The sequence below is a fragment of the Talpa europaea genome (genome assembly GCF_964194135.1).
Source record: "Talpa europaea genome assembly, chromosome: 9".
Classification (NCBI taxonomy): domain Eukaryota; kingdom Metazoa; phylum Chordata; class Mammalia; order Eulipotyphla; family Talpidae; genus Talpa; species Talpa europaea.
The window spans coordinates 109,082,583-109,103,654 of NC_140076.1; the positions used below are offsets into that span (position 1 = coordinate 109,082,583).

Sequence of the window (21,072 nt, forward strand, 5' to 3'; positions counted from 1 at the left end):
TGATGGATCCATCAATATGGCAATGATGCCAGTTTAACAAAGTGGTTGAACCAATTTACATTCTAATTAGCAGTGTACAAGTGGCACAGCATGTCTGCATTTTTTTTTTTTTTTTGGGTTGACAATAAGGTTACTCCTTTTCATTTTAACAACTCTTGTCTTGTAGACTGTCTCCTCTTGCTGTGGGGAGAGGCCCAGGAGGCTCAGGAGATCTGTCTCCTCTTTCTCAGTAGGTCACTAATCCTAATTAGGACCCCACCCTTATGACCTCATCTTTATTGCCTGATAGGTTCTGCCTCTAATTTTAGTCACATTAGGGGTTAGGGTTTAGGGAGGGATGGGAAACAATCCAGTTCATAGCGGCTTGCAACTGAAAATGTCAATTTCTTAATATTCTTAAACACACCAAGTCTGAAAAGGTAAACCTAAAATTAACCTGTATTGTCTGTTCTGAGGTTTGTTGTGGATATATCCAATTGCTCTCTGTTAGTTGTACCTATCAAACTGTGAGTGGATGGTTATTATGTATTTAAATAAGCTGCTCTTAACTTTAGGTTTGAAGCACAGAAGTACCTCATCAGAATCCACCCATATTATCTAGCCTGTTGTCCTACTTACAGACTGAAATTAAACTCCTTCTCCCTCACTCCAAATCCAAGAAGATCACTGTCTTTTTGAATGAAAAAAAAAAAAAAATACAGGCTCTACTTGGATACTTTTGTTAATTACAAAAATGCCATAGTACCCTGTCATTGAATGGGGTTTGTTTGTTTTAAGCTCTTGTATGTTTCCAATCATTCTTACTGTGAAATTTGGGAGAGTATGTTTGGAAACACTTCACCTAAACTTCGCCAAGTAAATGAGAATTTTCCTTCTGTTGAAGAAAGGGAGCTTCATGTGGTGCTTTGTATTGGAATCCGCTGTTAATTTGCTGCCAGGCTGCAATGAGAAAGTAAGATTCAAGGGCCTGAAGTTTCCTAGCTGGTAAAATAATGTAAAAGACTTTCTATGGTGGTAGAGCTCTTTTAAAAGATTCTGAGTTCTTTATAAGTCAAGAAACAAATTCCACTTCTTATAACAACTCATTCTGTAGATTTAAAGAACAATTTAAGTTGCTTCACAAATTTTAAGGTCATATGCTTTGCAATAGATGTTACCTTTCTAAGACATTAAACAAAAACCTTGAAATTAACATTCCAGCTCTATGGCTGCTCTTCTTAACAAACATAATAAAAGAAAGAACCTGTATAAATTTAAACTTAATTAAGAATTTCCCCACTTTTTCTTTTCTAACTACCTCCTTCTTATCTTACTGTGAAGGGACATTTCAACAAAGCAATTATATTCCATAAAGCCTCTTATTAAATACAATCGTAATATTACTTTAACTATGATCAGTCTAGGAAATTAAAACTATAATTTCTGATTTCCATTGTGCATTTCACAAATTTTCAAATTCATTGTTTCTACCCTGGTCCAAGCCACTGTCATCTCAAGAGGCACTTACCTGGCTGCTAGACTTCTGCTGACCACTCCCCTACCCCTCCAGGGACAGTCAGAACCATAGGCCTTGTTACAATCAGGTTCTGCCACTCTTCTTAAAACATCTTGTGGTACCCTGAATCAAATTCAAGTTCCTTTCTTGACCTGAAGGCCTGTATTTGATCTGGCCTCCAGCTTACCTCTCTCCATTTTCTTTTTCTTTTTTTTTACTTTAAAATATGCATTTCTTTAATTCTTAAAAAACATACATAGAAGAAACCATGTATTTTTATATGGGAATGTACATATTAACAAAGCATTTCTTATTGTTTCCCAAAATTCTATTTTGTAAGTTATAAATTAAATGCATCACATTTTTTAAGTTCAAATGAAATCCCTAAAACAAGTGAATTTTTCCCAAAATCAAATGAACAGAGATTATGGTTTGTGTTAAATAAGATTTATTGTTAGCTGTATTGCCTTTATAACAAGATTCAACTTTCTTTTGCTTTTGCAAAGAAAATGTATTTCTTAAAAAACGGATCACAAATTTCCATACAGATAATTCTATATGATAGATTCCAGTGCAACAGTATTCTTGTTAATAATTATAGGTGTATTATAAAACGCAAGAACACAGGCTAGACAGAAGAAATACAATCTTGATCCATCTGAACAAGATGATTTAATGTATCCTTTTAGTGTAAGCTTGGAAAATAGAGAAAAGAAGTACTTGCACACTGCAGTCATGAGCAAAACACATTAAATACCTGCTCCTTGCTAGACACAGGTGGGGATGATGGTGACTTGCAGACACACACTCGAATTCACCCATTTCTCCAGCCTCTTCCCCATCCCCATATATGCACTCCCATCCTTACCCAAGGGAAAAGATTAGGGGCTTCTACATCTGCTTCGCTAGAGAATGTGAAGTGAACTCTAAAATACCAGTGTAGGTCCTCACCCATACCTTGAAACAGAGCATGCGCTGTCAGCCAATTACAGCTGCTAGTGCAACTTTGGAAGCAAATAAAGCAGGTGCTCAGCAGTTTAAAACTGGAGAGAGAAAGGTCTAACACTTCACTCTCTACCTTTCTGCCCTGCCTAACTATATTCCAGTCATGTCAACACTCTTCTGTTCCTCAAATTCAGGCACAGGTCTACGTAATGTTTTGGGTCTTGGGTGTCCGCTTAGCTCCTCTTCCTGGCCATCGGGTCTCACAAAACTGTCACCTTCTCAGTGAGACCCTCTCTAAGTTGCTAATGCAGTTCTTGTCCACTCCTAACCATTCCATCATATCATTCTGCCTCATCCTCTATTTTAATTCCTGTAGTGTTGCTACTGGAAATTATCATGATCATTTTCTTGTTTTGAGTTTACTTTTGACGGTGGTCAGGATATGCCATCCTAACACATGGCACCATGGATTCCTGACTATTTTGAGCTGAAGAAGTTTAAGAAAAGGGCAGAAGCAGGAAGGTTTCTTATTTCCTCCTGTCCTCCCCTAAAGCAGGGCATATGACCCCGACGAGAGAGGAGCCCCCATCATACCCAGGGAAAAGGAGCAATCAGGATATGTGTGGAAAGGTCTTGTAAGTTTCCGCCTTTAATGCACTTAGCTCATAGGCCTCACCCCATCACATGTTCCTATGCCTTTCAACTCTTCATCAGTAGCATAAAAAACATCATTTCTTCAGGTCTTCATTTCCTTCTAAGGGTCCTGAAGCACATTAAATCTATATTAGATACATCTTTATGCTTTTTTCCCCCTTTCATTCTTTGTCAGTTAATTTTCAGACTCTGCCATCCTAAGAGGGTAGAGGAAAATATTTTCCTTCCCTACACTGTTTTCTTCTTTCTGAAAAGAGGGACCTTGTAAGTCTGTTGTGTAAACCAGCACTTAAATCTAACAACTACTCTCTCTATTTGAATCAATGAAGGAACATGTTAACTATACGTAGACAAAGCATCCAGTCCAGTGGGAGACACTTAATAAAAGGGACCCTGCCCCCAAATCTGAAAAGAAAGCACACAGGGATGCCATAGTATTGGTTCTGGAAAAGGAAGGGATGACATCCAGCTGTAGAAAACCAAGGTCGAGTAGGAGGCTGCATTTAAGCTGAAAGATAAAAGATGGGTATTTTCTATTTTGTTCAATGTTCTCTTTGTTCTGCTTTGTTAGACAAACTTGACATCTGACTGCTTGACTAAACCCCCTTTGTAAGCAGGCTGGCACTGCACTTGGTTTTGAATGTTCCTATTGTTCCGTGAATTTGGGTTGGATTCATTTGGTCATTTGTAGGTAAGTGCACCTATGGGCAAAAATGCACATTTATGCGTGAAACATAGTAATGCAAATTTTAGACAGTAAATTCCTTGTTTAACTGAAATAAAATTTTCCATGTTATTGCTTCTGTAATTGAGCATATTTTAGCATTAGCATACAAATTAGCCCATAGACCTAGGCAAATAAAAATGCTAATAAAATGTAAAGATACAATAGAACATTAATACTGAATTCTGTTAGACTATTAATGTTATATTGTATTACACATATCATTTCCATAATACAGGTAAATGTGAGCATTTTCTAAGCCAGTGAAAGATTCTGTGGGTCAGAATTTTCAAAATTCAAAGTGATTTTACTATAATCTATGGGAATAAAAATAGGTTAAACGTTCTTGTATTTTGGCATGGCGGGCAAATATTTGTTTTATTTGTCTACTCCATTTCTCCCCCATCTTTTGCCTTCTTGACAATGACTTCATCTCAGTGGTGATTAGATTTGCTATTACTACAGATTCGGATTTTTGTGAGAAGATAACAAAACAAATTAAATTTAACATTTTCCCCTACACTGGTCTTACCTTGGCACTGAGCTGCACCCAACTCCAGGGCCAGACTCTAATGTGAAACCTGACTGATGCCTTTGGAGTTGGGCAGTGCACAAACTACACACCAGATGAGGCATATCTAAGAGCAACTCAGCCTAGCTGTTTCAGAAAAATTGGAAACTTAATATTTGCCACTCTGAAGTTTTCTAATTAAAGGGCTTATATAACTTTCATTAAGAATACTCAGCACAATATTGTAAGACAAAACAAACTTCAATCTTGCCAAATATATATATACATGGCTATGTTTCAGTTATGCTTCCACAGGAGCTAGGTGCCAAGCTGGCTGCAGTGGCGTCAAGTTACGTATGTATGTATGAAGCAAATAAATGCAGTATATTTGTGGAAGACACCATGGAATGCATACCTAAAAGCCAGTCTCCCCTTTTCACAGTTGCTAAGAGACCACTCCCCCCCCCTACCTATTATTCAGATTTTGTACAGTCATGTGGTTTACAAGTCACTGGATCCCCTTCTGAGCACCGGAGGGTGGAAGTGCATTAGGCTATTTCATCACCCTTCACACCTCTAGTTTAGGTAAGGACACTTGGATGATCCAGGCAATAAGCTGGAGGAAAGTCTTCCTGGGGGCCTTTGGGGTAAGGTTTCCTTGATCTACAAAAAGGAAATGAGGAAAGAAACACCCTCTAGCCTCAGTTCAGTCTTCCAACATTGTGATACTTACGGAACTTGACGCCACTGCAGCTGTCTTCAGATCTAGCTCGTGTGGGGGCATAACTGAAACATAGCCATGTTTATTTCTACAGATTAGATAGAGGTAGCCTAGGGAAACTGGCAGATCATCCAATTCAATTCTCATTTATTGTCATTAAACCAGGCTTGAGATTTAGTTTACAAATATTCTCCAATAGAAACCATCACTGTTAAGCCAACTGTTAGGGAAGCAGTAATAAATCCAGGTACAATCTGATTATTTGGTTAGGTGCCATTTTAGAGATCGAAGTTTATAATGGGACCCCTTGGAGAAAAAAAACAAGATGTATATGATGGTAGAGGACAAACAAAAAGAGTTTGGGTCCCTAATGACGTGAACTGAGCTGCTGCACTGAGCCTACTTCTGACTACAACAGATCTTGATGTTGATGATGTAATAAATGACCTCATGCTTTAAGTTACTGTTAGTCAGATATTCTGTTCTTGTGGCCAAAAGCATCCTAATGGATACAATCTAGACAGGAAAAATTGTTTTTCCAAAGTTGCTGCCCAAGTATATGATGAGGAGGTTATCACGTTTCATCCAGGTGTCCATTCGTGTAGGTAGTAGTTCAGAAAAAAGAAAAATACTCCAGCCTTGTCTCAGATCTGGGTAAATTTAGAAATCCACTTCTGCTGGATTTTTCCTTTTTTCTCCCCAGATGCACTGTGTTATGGGAAGTCGAAAGGCTCTTTTTCCCCCTGACTTCTTGGAATTGACCATTGGGAATACCAGCAAGAGACTGAAGGAGAGAGTTGAGGAGATAGAAATCCTCCAGCTTTCTCCTTGGCTGATTACTTAGGCTGACTGCATCCCTTGACTGAAGGTCACAGACTTGGGTTACATTGCTCTTTCTGTGCTGAATTTTGGTAACCATTCCCTTTCCTTCCTTCTACAGATCCAGGAGCTTTAGCCCCAGAGTCTCACACTTCCCTTGTGGTTTCCCACATCTTTGTAAAGTACCATTTGTTTCCTGCTATGCCCCAGCTGATATCATGTGACCCAAATCACTGCAGCTGTTGAAGTTTGGTCCTGTCTGAGACATAGTGAGACTCTATGCGGTTATTCATAGCGTGCACAAGGGCTTTCCCCAGCCATTTAAGGGAGATAGGAGATGAAGTAAACATCAGGTTTCAAAAGTGAAACTAACTCTAGTACGTAAAGCACTCTACATCTGAGGATATGAAATCAGAGAAGGCAACCTGGAAGAGTTGGCATTTGGGCTGATGATAGATAGCCTTTTTAAATGACAAAGAAGAGTGGATGGAAGTCAAGCTAGGAAGTAGAGAAGGCTCAAGAACTTTGGAAAAATTAGTGTTAAAAGGACCCAAGATGTCCTTTATTCAATGTCAGCTCTCCCTCCACCTCCTTTACTAGTAGGAAACCTGAAGCTGAGATTTGGCCAAAGTCAAAGAGCAAGTATGTAGCAGGCCAGAACTGCAACTCTGTTAGCTGCTTGGCTAGTTCCTAACTCACCTATTTCTAACCTAACCTAAGGCATCTGCTATCAGTCTCCCATCAGAATGTGACCTTCTGGAAAGCAGGGCCTGTTTTCTTTATCTTTGAGTCCCACTTCCCAGCAGTTTCTAGCTAGGCGAGGTACCATGTTCCCTACACCACTTAAGGGGCAGAGCTGAGTGGCCAGGTGAAGCTATTTTACACAGTAAGTAGGTGGACTCAGCAAGAGACACTTTGAGAAGGGTGTTTGCTTCTTGGCTCTGGACTTGCGCCACTGTCTTGGGGGACAGGGAAGGTGGTATGTGGAAGAGAGACGTGCAGAGACACTCGGAAGAGACATGTGGGTAAGAGATATGTGGGGAGGCTGACAATGGCACTTGTTTTTCTTGATTTGCACTTTGATTTTGCTCCTTTTGGCCCAGCTTTCTGGGACCTGCTTCAGAACTCCTTTCCCTTGGTTCCATGGCAGAAGGCGTCTTAGACTTGTGGCAAGCTTTTGGGCCTCAGTGGTGCAGCCTCAGACTGACCCCATTTGGCTAGGCATTAACTCACAAGGGGATGAGGAACTTAGGGTGTTTAACTGGAAAATGAGTATCCTTTCTTTTCCTCTTATAACTGAAACCCTCGCGGCTCCAGTCTGTGCTCCCTGGAGGCACGTGGCCCCAGCTGAACAGTATCAGCCTGGGCTGAGCCACAGCAGCTGGGTTTGATGGTCGACCCCCCCCACCCCCCACCCGCCCCATGCAGTTGGGTTTGGGTTTTAGAAAAAAAGAGAAAAGATACTTGGTAGTTTTGAAAATGCACAGTTAGGTTTAAACCTGGCTGGTGCCATTCAGGCACAGCAAAGCTCACCTGCCCAGCTCCAGCAGGAAACGGTTCTGGGAAGGTTGGATGCCCTAGTGGGTTTTGGTTTTGAATTCTGAGCTGGCTTTGAAAAAGAACCAGTCAACTTCAAGCTTGCACCAGCACCAATTAATTCTTGGAAACAGCTGGTTTGGAAAACGGTCCAATCAGGTTTGAAAGGCGGCTACCTTGATGGGGGATATAAGCGGAGCCGGAAAGGTTTTAATAAGAAGGCGCCACTCAGCTTTGGAGAGGCTTTAGAAGAGACACTTAGCTTGACTCTCTCCTCAGAACGCCTTCTATGCAGACCCTCACAGAAACCTCTTCAGTGTCATTCGTCTATGCTTGGCATCTACACAGACCTGTAAAATGGTTGGGTCTGGCACTACCCAACCTATGACTACACCCCAGCTGCCACAGATTAGGTGGATCCTGGTCCACCGGCTTGGCTTTCCCAGGTGTCTCCAGGCTCTTGAAGGGATACCACCATCTTGAACAAGCAGCTTCTGGTTTGGACTACTGGACACTATCTGGGGTAGGACAGTCGGCCATTTGGGGCCTCTTTCCTTTTCTTAATTACCTTTGTAAATAACCCCTGTTGTGTTGTACCTTGACATTGAGCCAGGTGTTGCAATTGTGAGCACAAGGGTGCGAATCCATTAACCGTGTCCATCCTTCAAGACTTTGCAATATTTCACTTTCTACGCACTAATCCTATTAAAGTTCTTTGACTCTAAAGAGTATACTCTGCGCACCGATGGCTGGAACCCTTTGGAGTGTGCAAGTTAGCGGGGGCTCAGAGGTACCCCTCAGTCTGTGCTCAGTCATTTTGTTAGGGGGAAAAGGGTGTCCTAAAGCTAATTCCATACAGGCTTTGTGGACTCCACCCCCACCCCAGGCCAAAGCCAAAGACACTGGGAACTCCAAATCCCATCACCACCCAAGGGAAGGTGGCTGGGACCTGAGGGTGGGGTTAAGCAGCCAGGTTGGGATAAAGCCAGACAAGTGGGCTTTGGGGGGAGGGTCCCCCATTTGGGCTCTCCGCCAACTCGCAGCTTCCAGCGAGCTCTGAGAGTGCCTTTGGGTTTCCAGCTCGGCGGATCGGGTAGGACGCATTAAAGACTATTTCCCTATTTTCTCCCTGAGTTGTCCATTTTCCTTATTTCCTTTTCCCTTGTAAATAAACCTTTCATGAACCTTTTGTGTGTGCCTGTAGTGGAGTATAAATAAGTCCCTTGTAAGCACGCGGGTGAGGACCCACAGCCAGGCAACCCGTTCAATATCGGGGCTGCCCTATAACAATTTCATCATCTCCAGGTACCAAATGTTAAGTGTCAGGTACTCTGCAGATATTTTATAGGCACCTCATGTAATCTTCACAGCTTGAAGGAGTATAATTATCTCTTTTCAGGCCAGGATGCTGCAGCTGAGTTGAATTTGCCTGCGGTAACAGCCCGGTGGCAGGACTCCATCACCTTCCAGCAGCTGGACGCCGGAGGCCCCGCTTCAGTGGGCGTGGCGAACATCTGCTGCAAGAGCAAGAACAAGAACCGGGGACTAACAGTAAGTGACGGGCGCAGCAGGCCACCCCGAGGCCCCACCACGGGGCAGGGGACCCCGCGCGTCCTCGCGCCCCGCCAAGTCCGCCCGCTCCTCCGGGCGCCGGTCGCAGCCCCCAGCCCCGCCCGCCCGCCACGCCCCCACCTCGGGGACTTCGGCGGCTCTTCACAGCCAGTTTTATCTCGGCTTCGGCTCGGAGGGCGGCCCTCGGCCCCGCGACTCAGAGCCCGGCCGGCTCCCCGGCCCTGCCCCTCCCGGCGCCCTCCCTCTCCCTCACTCTTCAAACTTCTTTTTTTCCTCCCTCTTAAAACTTCAGTCATCCGAGTGCCCGCCTCCTGCATTCCCTCCAGCCAATCGGCGCTGCTGCTCCTCGCCGAGCGTCCGCCCCCCTGCCCGCGGGAGCCAATCCCTGGCGAGGGGGTGGCGCGCCCGGGGCTCATTCCCAGGCGCCGGGCCTGTGACGGCAGCGCGCCGGGCGCCGCGCGGCGGGAGGGGGCGGGGCGCGCGCGAGCGATGGGCGCGGGCGGGGGGAAGGGCGCGGGCGGGGGAGGAGGTTGCGGCGGGTTTGAAAGCGCCAGTTTCCTGGCGGCTCGAGCGGGCGTCGGTCTCCGCGCTCCGGCCCCGCCGCGGCGCCGATCGATCCGGCGGCGGGTCTCCGCGCGCGTCTGCGCGCCCCCGACGGGCCGTTCCCGCCCCGGCTCGCCCCGCGCCCCCTGCCCGCGCCCCGCCTCAGCCCTTCCCGCCGCCGCGCGCGGGGCCGGGACCCGCCGTCGGCTGCGACCCCGCCCGAGCCCCCCGCGCCGCCGGGCCGGCTCCCCGCGCGCCGCGGCCGGCCCCGGGGCGGCCCTCGCGGCGCCGGCCAGCCCCGGGCGCGCCGCCGGAGGGGCGTCCGGGGGGCGCTCGGCTCCCGCGGCCCTGGTGGGGGGCGCCCCCTCGCCGGGGCGCCCGGGCTGACCGGGGGCCGGAGCGGCGCCCCCGCCGCCCGCGCGGGGCCCCCCATGGTGCAGCGGGGGCCGGGATGTCGAAGACGCTGAAGAAGAAGAAGCACTGGCTCAGCAAGGTGCAGGAGTGCGCCGTGTCCTGGCCCGGGCCCCCCGGCGACCTGGGCGCCGAGATCCGGGGCGGCGCGGAGCGCGGCGAGTTCCCCTACCTGGGGCGGCTCCGCGAGGAGCCCGGCGGGGGCACCTGCTGCGTCGTCTCGGGCCGGGCGCCCGGCCCCGGGGACGTGCTGCTGGAGGTGAACGGGACGCCCGTCAGCGGGCTCACCCACCGGGACACGCTGGCCGTCCTCCGCCACTTCCGCGAGCCCCTGCGCCTCAAGACGGTCAAGCCAGGTGGGCGCCCCGCGCGCGGTCGGGGGGTCGGGGGGCCCGGGGCGCCCTGGGAGCGGCCGCCCCTCCCCGCCCCGGCCGGGGGCGAGGCGGGGCGGCTCGGGGGGCCGGGCTCGCCGGCCGGGAGGGGGGGCCTTGGCGATGCCCGCGGCGCGGGCGGGAGCGCTGACCTCTGCCCCGGCCGCCTGCTCTGCGGGCTGTCGGGGACCTGCGCCCAGGGGCGGGCTCCCCAAATTTATAGCTCGATTCCCCCCTATCCTCCGTCCCCCCGCCCCGGGCGGAGTTTTGGACTAGCCTGTGCGCCTTTGTGGAAAGGTGCTTTGGAGCGGTCACGCGTTTTCTAATGAGGAGAAGGGTTTTCACCGTGGGGGCACCTGGAGCCAAGGTTACCCACCACCTGGTGTGCCCGGGCTCGGCTGCCTGTCGCTTCCGCACTGGCCACCTCGCAGCGCCCTGTCTCGTGCACGCAGCCGAACTCCCTCCCGGGCCAGGTGGCTCAGGTGTCTGGGTGCTGAGGGTGCACGGTCTGGGGTCGGGGGCCGGGAGCTGTTGAGCAGTCTGGGGTGCGAAAGAGGACTTGGGGTGCCTCGCGGAGTGCGAGCTTTTGTAAGTCTTTGGTTTTGCAGGATTTTGTGGAAGTGGTGGGTGAGAGGGCCCGGTTGCCGTGGTGCCTTTTCTGCTAGTACGATCTGCAGCAAAGCGAAGCACGTTGCGTTTGTAGCCTGCTTGTCAGTTCCAGGGCATTGATCCGACTGCGTCCGGCGAAATCTGATCGTATGGGATGGTCTTTAGTGTGTTTGTTGCTGACAACACCGGTCATTGGTCATTTCAGCAAGGGTAGGATGTGGTTTCTGTTTTCGGAGACGTTCGAAGGAGGAGGGAGTATTAGGATTACGTTATTAGAAATCAAACTATTTTCGCTGAATACATACTGTATTAAAATACAGTGTTCTGCTTGTCTGTGACTTGGGCTAGAGGAAGCTATCCATCCCTCCACCAAAAAAGGCTAGAAAATTCTGGAGAAAATTTAACCTCTTTCTTGGCAGCTCGCTTTGGAGATATCTTTTTAATAGTCTTTGGGCTTAATCAGAACTGATGGTTTGTGGTGCAGTATGCATAGGTGTATATTCACACACACACACAGACACACGTCTCTGTAATCTTAAATCAAGTTATTTTATATGGTCTGTTCCATCATATTCATTTTAGGCTTATGGATTTGTGTGAGATTTTCTTATTGCTAATTTCAAAAACTTTTTGGCAGCCTTCAAACATCTTTTGTATTAGTTTTGTGAATTCAGAATTTCTCAAAACTTTTAGGGTCATCTGGAGGGAAGTTGAAAGGCTTTAGGTTGTAATTCAGCTAAGGCACTGTCATATGCAAAATACATGGTACCTACTGGTCTAGATGCCCTTTAGTTCAAACCCCATGAGTCAGAGACTCCTGAAAACATCTGCATCATTGCGTTTGTGTTTTGTTTTGATTAGCGAGACACAGGTGAGACTATAACTTTTGTTTTCAAAAAGTTGAAAAATTGATGAGGAAGTTGATATATTCTTCTTGTGATCTTTTGGAAGCCTGAGGAGATGAATCTTTAATCTCAGTGTGTTCTGCATGTTAGACATTTTCCTAATCTTTATATCAAACTTAATAACGCCAAGTTTAGAGTGTATTTAGTAATGTTATTTAACTGTTGAATAAGCATCAAATGTCCCATAATGTAGTTGACATATTTTATAAAGTTTAGTCATTTGGATAATCTCAGATACTGTTCTGTTAACTATTTGGTTAAACTAAAGGCTAACTTATATTCCCTTCTTCATAGCTTCTTGTTAGACATTTTAAATTACTTTCTTAAATGACTCCTTAAACAACTTATAAAATAGCAAAAGTTTTGCTCTTTAAGCACGAGACTTTAAAAATTAGAAATTAAGAATCTGGACAGAGGTTATTCATAGAACTTTAGGTGTGATTAAAAACAACATAGCATCCCTAGAGGAGAAAAAGACTATACTCTCGGGATTAATTTTGAAAGTATACGGGGTAAGGAACTTTCTAAAGGTACTTACTCTGTACATATGTTTTAAATTATCTGAACTCTGTGAGAAATAAATTCTCTGTGAGAAATGAATTCTTGATATATTAAGGCATTGTAAAGTGTATTTAGCACTGTCTCTTGTTTTGATGAGTAACTATTAAATATATTCATAACTTGTCATTTGGAAAGTAGCACAACGCAAAAGTAAAGTTGAACCATTTCTATACCATGTAGTATTAGCTGGGCCGTAAAGATAAGGCTGAGGCTGCACAGGTTCTTCCTTAGCTTTTCTTCTTTTCAGCTGGTAGGTACTAAGGGAAGCCCAGCCAAAGCCAGCACTGTCAATCAGGTACATGAAGGAAGGAAGGTTCTTTCTGCCAGTAACCATCTCTAACTTTGATGTGGGTTTTTTTAAATAACCTTTATGGAGATTTGAAAGTAACTCTTTTCATATGGCTCCTAATCCAGGGCTTTTCCTGAGAGAATCTGACAATTTCTTATTGCTTTAGTATAAATGTACTTAGCAGTCAGAACTTTCTTGCTTCTAGGAGGATCTTTAGTTCTGCTTATTGCTTGACCCAACTAGTCACCTGTTTCTTACTTGCAGCTTGTCATTTTTTTGCACAGAATTTTTCACTTGAACTTTGTAGTTTCCTAGTAGGAAAGGAAGGTGAACTTTAGAGCTCTGTTGAAATTGTTTTATGATACAGTCCTGTCACCAGGATGAGTTACTTTTATTTACATCAGAGTTTATTTTAAAACAATTTCTGTTCTGATTAATGATAGTAGTTACTTTTGTTCTACCAAAGTGCCCCAGACTGCGAGTGTTCAGAATTTTATGGAGTAGTTACTTCCTATATTTTAAAATAGTGATTATAAATTACATAGATTTTATTACAGATTTAAGTATTGATACAATAAGTATATGGAATCACTGTCTACTGTTTTATTATGTGCATTATGCATTTAACTACTCTAAGTCTGGGACTATATCTAGAGATGAAAATCATGAGGAATAATCTTACAGGTTGTTTAAACAAAAACTACTTGGAGAGATCTTGTTTAATGTTAATTGAAGTCCTCACCAGACTTGTAGACCTCTGATTTATAAGGGAATTTGTTAAAATGAGCACATTACCAGAAATAACATTTCCCTTTGGTGAAGAAACATCATAGAAGCTTTTAAGTAAGGATGTTTATGTTTTGCAAATATTGTCCCTTTGTTCTCTTAACTCTTGGATCTTTTTGATAGTGTTTTAAAAATTTGTTTTGTGGGTTATTTGGGACTGCCAGTAGGTTTCATTTGGATGGTTGTAATATTTGAAGAAGAGAAGGTTGAATGAGATTAGATTTAATTGCTAGTTTCCTAGGTTGCACTGCAGTAAATGTCTCATTACCTGTCTTTAAACAATAGAGTAGAAGTTGGGTGGGGAAGTCCACTCATTAGGGAAAATAGCATCAAATTTTGACAAGCCTTAAACTTGAAATTTTCCTGCATTCTCAAATTTGAATAACAAAATGTTGGGTTTCAAGTTGGTCTTCGTAACTCAAGGTTGAGGTTCCAAACTGTTTAGTGACACCTTTGGTTCCTAAAGAGTAGTGGCTTGTGCTGGAGTGACAGAGCCAACAAATCCTTCACATTTGGCCTTTCAGTTTTCTGCTCATTTTTATTTTACTCTGTTTAATGTCAAAACTGATGCTCATGGAGCTATGTTCTGGAGAACACATTGTTCTTCATCTGAGATCTTCATAAAACCTCTTGTTATGAGAGACCGGTACCAGTGATTTCCCCCCCCCCCCCCCGGTCTCTAATTTAGGTAAATTGGTGGTAAAACAAATCTGTATTTATTCAAGTATCTGACTTAGGAAGTCGGGCATAATCTTCTCAGGTGAATAGTTTGATATAATGTCTTTACTTGTAACCCCTAAGTGCTTTCTAAGTTTTATGGGTACCTGGTGTTTGGGGAGCATGTGGTAGGATAATCTCATTTTTATGAACCACTTCGATGTCACCTACCATTTTCACACTCTGCCAGTTTCCCAGTCCACTTTTGGTTGGTTGTGATTTGACACAGGCTACTTAGTTTGGAATTGAAGACTAGAACTATGTCCTCTTTAATTATTTTTTCTTTCTTACATTTTGAGAATTTCCTACATTTTGGTGAAGAGAACAAAAATCCTTTAATTAAAACCCTTCCTGAGGTAATATTTTCAGTAGTTGGGCAGCTGCTGGTGTTGTGGGGCTGGTTTGTGGGGGAAGTGGTGTGAACATATTATTGTTCCGTCTTGGGCAAATGTTACTCAGAATGTTTACCCCCAAAAGGTGCTTATTTTACTTCATAAAGAGAAAATAAAATGTTCTATTACTGGTACACATTCATTTCCTCAACAAACATCTAGTGGTGCGCCCTTCTTGAGAGCTAGCACTTGGGATACAGAAATATAAATCAGAGATGGTCTCTTGTCAAGTAGCTCATAATTTAGTGGGAGCTGAGTGACTCATGGGTAAGGAGTACCTGCAGCAAGGGTGTTACCTTTTCTACCTTTCTCCCGGTGCTTAAATAAAATTCTCTAGGTAAGTTTGGTATGAATTTTCACAGAAGCTAAACTAATGGACTACCTAGGCATGCTATTCTAGAAAGTTGTGTGGTATTGTATCGTAGAGAGGATTTGGGTTCTAAAGTCATTACGTAAAAAAACAGGGCAATAAACAAAATTATCTTTTGAGAAGCCCTTAAATTTTAGCCCTTAAAATATATTGTATTTGAATTTTATTTAACAATGTATTTTATTTGTATCATTCCACTTTTATGATGAGTTCTACTTGACACTTTTCTACTAGCGTTAAGCCAATTGCTAGAATTTGATTGGATACCCGATGAAATAGTTTGCTTTCAAACTATTTGGTGAAACATATCTTTTGACTCTAAAAAATTATCCTCATCTGGGTATACAAAGTGAATTTGTAGAAGTTAAATATACATGTGAGGTTGAAGAAAGATTTCTTTTTTATGTCTAATTTAGAACCCTTACCCACCTGCCCTTATTTTCTGTTTTGGCAGGCAGGGGAGGCAATTGTGGAGAATTATGAACTTAACCTGGCTTTGAAAGGTGGTTAGGTTTTGGCTGAATGGAATTAGGATCCTGAGGCTGAGTACTAGCAGGAGGAGGAGGAGGTGAGAAGGCAAGAAGCAGAGGTGGAGAGAAACAAAGGGCCAGAATGTTCAATACAGAAAGGTCAGCAGTATAGTCTTTCTTAGTAGTATGTGTAGAATTTTGTTATTAAAACATAAAGTCCACATCAAAGAATGTGACTGTTAGTCATTGCCTAAATGTGTATCTAGTTCCAGTATGAATTGTATTCTATAAGTTTTTTAAAATATTGGAACTTGAAATATTCTTTCTCTAGAAATAATGCTCCTAAGTGCTTAATGCTATTTCTACCTCCAGCTTTATTTAACTCATAATGTAATACTGTGAGTATTTTTATTTAATGCATAATGTAGCAGAAATATCACCTTTAGTACCAAGCTTTATGGTTGTAGGCTTTCTTGGGTTGCTTTGGAAGTCGATTTTAAGGGAAAACGCAATTTGCTAGTGTAGTGAAAAAGGGAACTGAAAATATATTTCCACCCTAACTGTGCCTTCTCTTTTGTTATCGTCACAGTTGACTGACTTCCAGTGAAAAGGGTTCTATCTCCATTTCCCCCCAACTCCAACACTTTTATCCTGATGCAGCTGTACAGCAGCGGTTCCCAGGGGCCACCCCCTCCCCATTTCAGTCATACTGGCCAGGCCAGGGGAGCAAGGACTGTGCCTGGAGGACCATCATTTGACCTGCGACATATGTAAATGCCTGAGAAAGGACATATTGTGCTCACAGATTGAATGATGTGGTATTTCCTTTTGATACTATACTAAAAGATACTGCTTTAGAGACTCAGTGAAACAGAAAGGAAGGCTAAACTTTTCTGCTATAATTTATTTGGCGTTTAGTGTTCTTTATATTATGAAATGGGAATTGGAAAGAAATTTTGCTTTGAATTTGTTAATAAGTGGGATGTATTCTGCCTAGATCCTCCCCTTTTCATCTTGGGTATGCAAATGGGTAGTAACTTATCTACTTAATTAAAACTTTCTGGCATTTCAAACTCTGCTACTGTCTTGCAGAGAATTTTAAATACTATTATTTTTCTTGCTCAGGTAAGTTTGTGAGAGGCTGTCCTGTGTTCTTCCGACTGGGAATTGCGTAACTGAACAATGGGACTGTACTGTGCATGCTGACATTTAACAGAAGGAGTTTTATGAAATGGAAATACTTCAAAGGGAGAAAAAACGTGTTTATTAATAAATACAGTATTTTTGAAGTCTATCAAATAGAATCAAGCTAAATTAGCTTTGGTTTATTATCTAATAAATATCCACTTTATGATGTGGTCCTGGAGGGAGATATATTACTATATGGATATGTTGATCCAGCTTACAACATGTGTTTTGTGATGTGTAGCTTAGCTTTTTAACAGGAAGGGAAAAAACTTCCTAATTCACATGTCAGTTTCTATATTTATAAGGATTCTATAGCAAGTGACAAACTACTAGGGTGAATTTAGGCTCATAAAAAACTTACTGGCTCATGTCCGTGAAAATCCTGGTGTAGGACAGTAGCAACTAAATTTGCATGCATCAGTGATGCCCATCAGAACTATTGCTTGGTTTTCTTCTGACGTGGCTTCTTTCTTGAGAGTCTATCTTTATGTGTAGTAGGAAAAGTGTCTCTGAACCTTGAATCATACAGAATCCATAAAGCTTGTCTTTTTTTTTTTTTTTTTCCTGGATGCCAATAACACACCCCATGCAGGGACTCTGGTTGGCCTGGTGCCCATCTCTTGGACCGATTGTGGAGGGAGGACAGTGGGGTACCATCATGGGCCAGGCCTGCATGATGTGTCCACTCTCAAACCCAAATATAGAAGGCATGATGTGATTAATAACTATCAGAACCCCAGGAGACAAGGGGGTGCATAGTTCCTCAAAAAGATGGGATGTTGGGTATACAAGACTGCAGGAAATAGCCTCTTTCAAAACATTTAATCTCTCCTACTTTGATGCCAACAGCAGTACCGTTATCATAAAACTATCATTTTTTAAAAACCAGATATTGTCTGTAGGCCAAAACTGAGGTGCTGATTTTGCTTAAGTATTTCAAATATTATCATTTTGTTGTTTTTTACCTAAAAACTTTGCATCTAAAAGCTGTTTTTTTTTTTACAAAATTGAAATGCTGATATGTTAATGCATGCAATTTAAAAGTAGTGCTTGTATTTCTTCCAATTTTCTTTGTTTTTTTTTTTTAATATCAAATAAGTTACTCTAAATCATTGCTGCTTGTTCTTAGGTAGATGGAATATTTTGGATACTCATTTGATTATCTTTGAAAATGATTATTAGTCTAGGTAATACAGTTTTTTAAACTTAATATTATTGTGCCATTTGGAAAATGAAATAATAAACTAATTCCCCTCCAAGATGTTTTCCTTTTAAAACAATGGTCTTTTTAAACATAAATTGAGACTGCATTATTATATGATTTCTAAGAACACCCTAATAATACCTTTTAAGCATGACCTCATAGAAGTTACACATAAAGGCTCTAGTTCACTGATTCAACCTTGAAACACTACTTATGTGTATAATGTGGTATCTGTTTTATCATGTTTAATCACCAAAAGTTTTTGGGCAGACATTGCAGGATAAAATCTGACCACTTTTGCTTTTTCCTTGTAACAACCAGGGAACCAGGAACTTAAGAATAGGGACTGGAGGGCTAAAAGAAAGGGACCGGTATGGTATTCTGAATATGTTTTCACACTGCTTGTGTGCTCTAATTACTGAATTAATGTCCCCAAGTTTGGTGCCATAAAAACAAGCCCTTTTAATAATATCAGTCTTCAGCTTACATATGGCGTGTACAGTGGGAGTTTTGCCAAGTGTTGTCTGGCTGTTGACTGTTTAGTGAAAGTTAAATGTTGGTGAGTTATTATACTTAACACTTATTTTACATAAGAACGAATATCAGGGAATTGGGTGTGACTTGTCAGAAAGAATCAGAGCAGGGACCTTGTGTATTTTAAATTAGGTATGTGCCCCTTGGGGTGTCTTTAGACCGTAGTTGCAGAATCACTTCTGTAGAATCCTGTTATTATTAGAGTTCTCCAATAGCATTTCTACATATTGATCAGTTAAGCCATAAAATCTGCTAAAATAATAGTCTCGCCTCTGCTCACAGAACTGTATCTTAACCCACCTTCGTAGCTTTTGGCAAAAAGAACACTGTGAAAATGCTATTAACTTTAGCTAATTTCAGTGTTTGATTTAAGTTGGACTGTACATGCTAATGAAAAATGTAATGTCCTTTGAATATTGACTGACTAGAGCTACCTTACAACGTCAGAGTGCTGATGAGGGAAGTGACACTCTAGCTCCAGTTTGGTGGCCACTCTTAAGTTGGCAACCTTGCTCTATATCTAATGGAAATAATCTGACTTGGAGACTGTGATCACACCAGCTGTCCCTTGCCAGCAGCAACCATGTGTCAGGGCGTTATAACTCCACCTATCTCGCTTGGTCTGTAAGGACGTGCATGTCGGCAGTCATGCTTTCCTGGGAAGAAATGTACATATTGTTATTCGCCATGAGCCAGATATCACCACCTCTCATTTTTGCACGATAAAGCGAAGGTTTGGAAAAATGAACCTGCGTAAGGTCACACGGACGCACAGCGCTAGGAACTGAAACACTACTGAAACCTCCTTCACTTTTCAGATAGACAATTATTTTATTATGTCTGAAAAATCTGTCTTTCTTCTTCTTTCTCTATTAAAAGGAAAAAAGCTCCACAATTTTGAATTGTTTGAGTGGGTGCTAAATGCGGTAAAACGTTGGGCAAGCACTTAAAAGCTTCATTGCTTGGTTCTGTTTCTAAACACAGTTTAATCTGTAGCGCTAAACTGCATGATCAAGGACTTACTCCCAAGAATCGCTAATCAAACAAGTTCGCATTAATTGTTTCATTTGTAAGATAATATTTGCAGTAGTTATATGTGAAAACCTGGATACTAAGGATAAAAAAGACTGATGCAGTTGTATACGCGATATTGGAAATAATGTCATTTTTTTAATGTTTCCTGTCCACTTACTCTAGTTCACTCACCAGGATGGTGTTTGGTTAGCACACTTATCTTGAGACGGCAGCCTGGAGAATGTTCTGATGCATATAGTAATGAATGTATTTTGGAATTAGGAATATTTGGCAGTATGAAGCATCTTTTCAAAGTATGCTCTGCTTAAATAAAAGTTTGCTGAGCTGGGTGGAAGAACAACTCATTGTATTCGGTAGCACTTTCTTCCAGGACTTCAAGTGCTGCCGGTAAGGTGGCTCCTTTGAAGAGGCAGTTAAAGCAGGTTGTGGAGTAGCCGCAGCTCTTGTTCTCTGAGTGTTTATCCTGCTCTGTTTTCTATTTGAGCTTAAACACTCAACTGGAAGGAACGACAGCAATTCAGCCCTCGGTCCACATGAGTGAGGATGGAGAGGTGTGGCCATGGCAGGCTGCTCTGCCCAGGCTGAGAGCCGCTGGCAGAGTGGGGACTGGAGCTTGGCTTTCATCTTGGTTTCTGGCATAAGAATTTCTGGAGGAAATCAATGAAAAAAGAATTTGTCTGTTAAAATGATTCTTTCACCTTCTGAATTCTGCATTGAGTTCAGAGTAATGTTTTGACTTGTTAGGGTATTAGGTGCTGACTGTTAGGCATCAACCTGGCTGGTGTTAGAGGCAGAGGCAGGCGAGAAGTTAAAGTAGATTGGAGGGTACTGCCTCCCTCCATCCTTCCCTCCTTTCCTCCCTCCCTCCAAGATAACTTTGGTTACACGCTGTATATGATTTAGGAGAATAGGCTGGCACCTCCTCAGATGTTTGTAACCACACCATCCCCACCTCCAAAGCAACAGGAGGGTGCTGGGTTCCCTCCCTCCCTTAGTTTCCACCCCTGTTATTCCTCCCCCTATGAAATTTTGCAGTCATATTTCCAGGGTTGGTTTTGGTTTAGGTTTCAGTCCCTCTATATTCCTTACATGAATAAAATTATCCAGTACTTGTCTTGCTCCTTGTGACTTATTTCACTTGGCAGAATCCTCTCCAGTTCCATCCATGTGTTACAAATTGCAAAAGTTCATATTTTTCATAGCTGAGTAGTATTCCATTGTGTATATACACCACATCTTTTAACCCACTGCTCTTTCCATGGGCATTTAAGTTGTTTCCATAATTGGCTATTTTGTAAATAGTGGCACCTCTCACTCTTTCCCTGTTTATATCCTGCTGTGTTTTCTATTTGATCTTAAGGAAGGAACCACAGCAATCCAACCAGTACCCTTAGCCTGCATTGATGAAGTTGAGAATTCGCAGGCCAGTCTCCATAAAAAAGAATTTTTTATCATTATATGCCACCTTAGATAAATGGCATAGCTTATGGTGAAGATTTATATAGTCAGAAAATGTTAACTGGTATAACAGCTGAATATTTAAGCATTTGTTCTTGTTTTGGCTTTGAAAAAAATACTTCCTATCAGAATACTTTCTCCTGTGAGCGGCGCTGCTGTCCCAGCCTTCGGAGGGTTGTCGCCCAAGTCTGAATTAGCAGCAGCTACACTCGTATTATTGCTCCCCTGGCGACTATGGGATGTATTGGGGAA

At 43.0% G+C, this 21,072-nt stretch overlaps 1 protein-coding gene across 1 annotated transcript in view; it reads left to right on the forward strand.

Annotated features, from left to right (window-relative positions):
- Positions 1-9,971: 9,971 nt before the first annotated feature.
- The window catches only part of MAGI3 (membrane associated guanylate kinase, WW and PDZ domain containing 3), a gene marked incomplete at both ends in the record, with an annotated part of 195,686 nt that continues 184,585 nt past the window's right edge, over positions 9,972-21,072 (forward strand). Inside the window, one exon of the mRNA XM_084243996.1 lies at positions 9,972-10,287. Within this exon, the coding sequence (XP_084100122.1) occupies positions 9,972-10,287 (316 nt within the window). The remainder of the gene's footprint in view (positions 10,288-21,072) is intronic.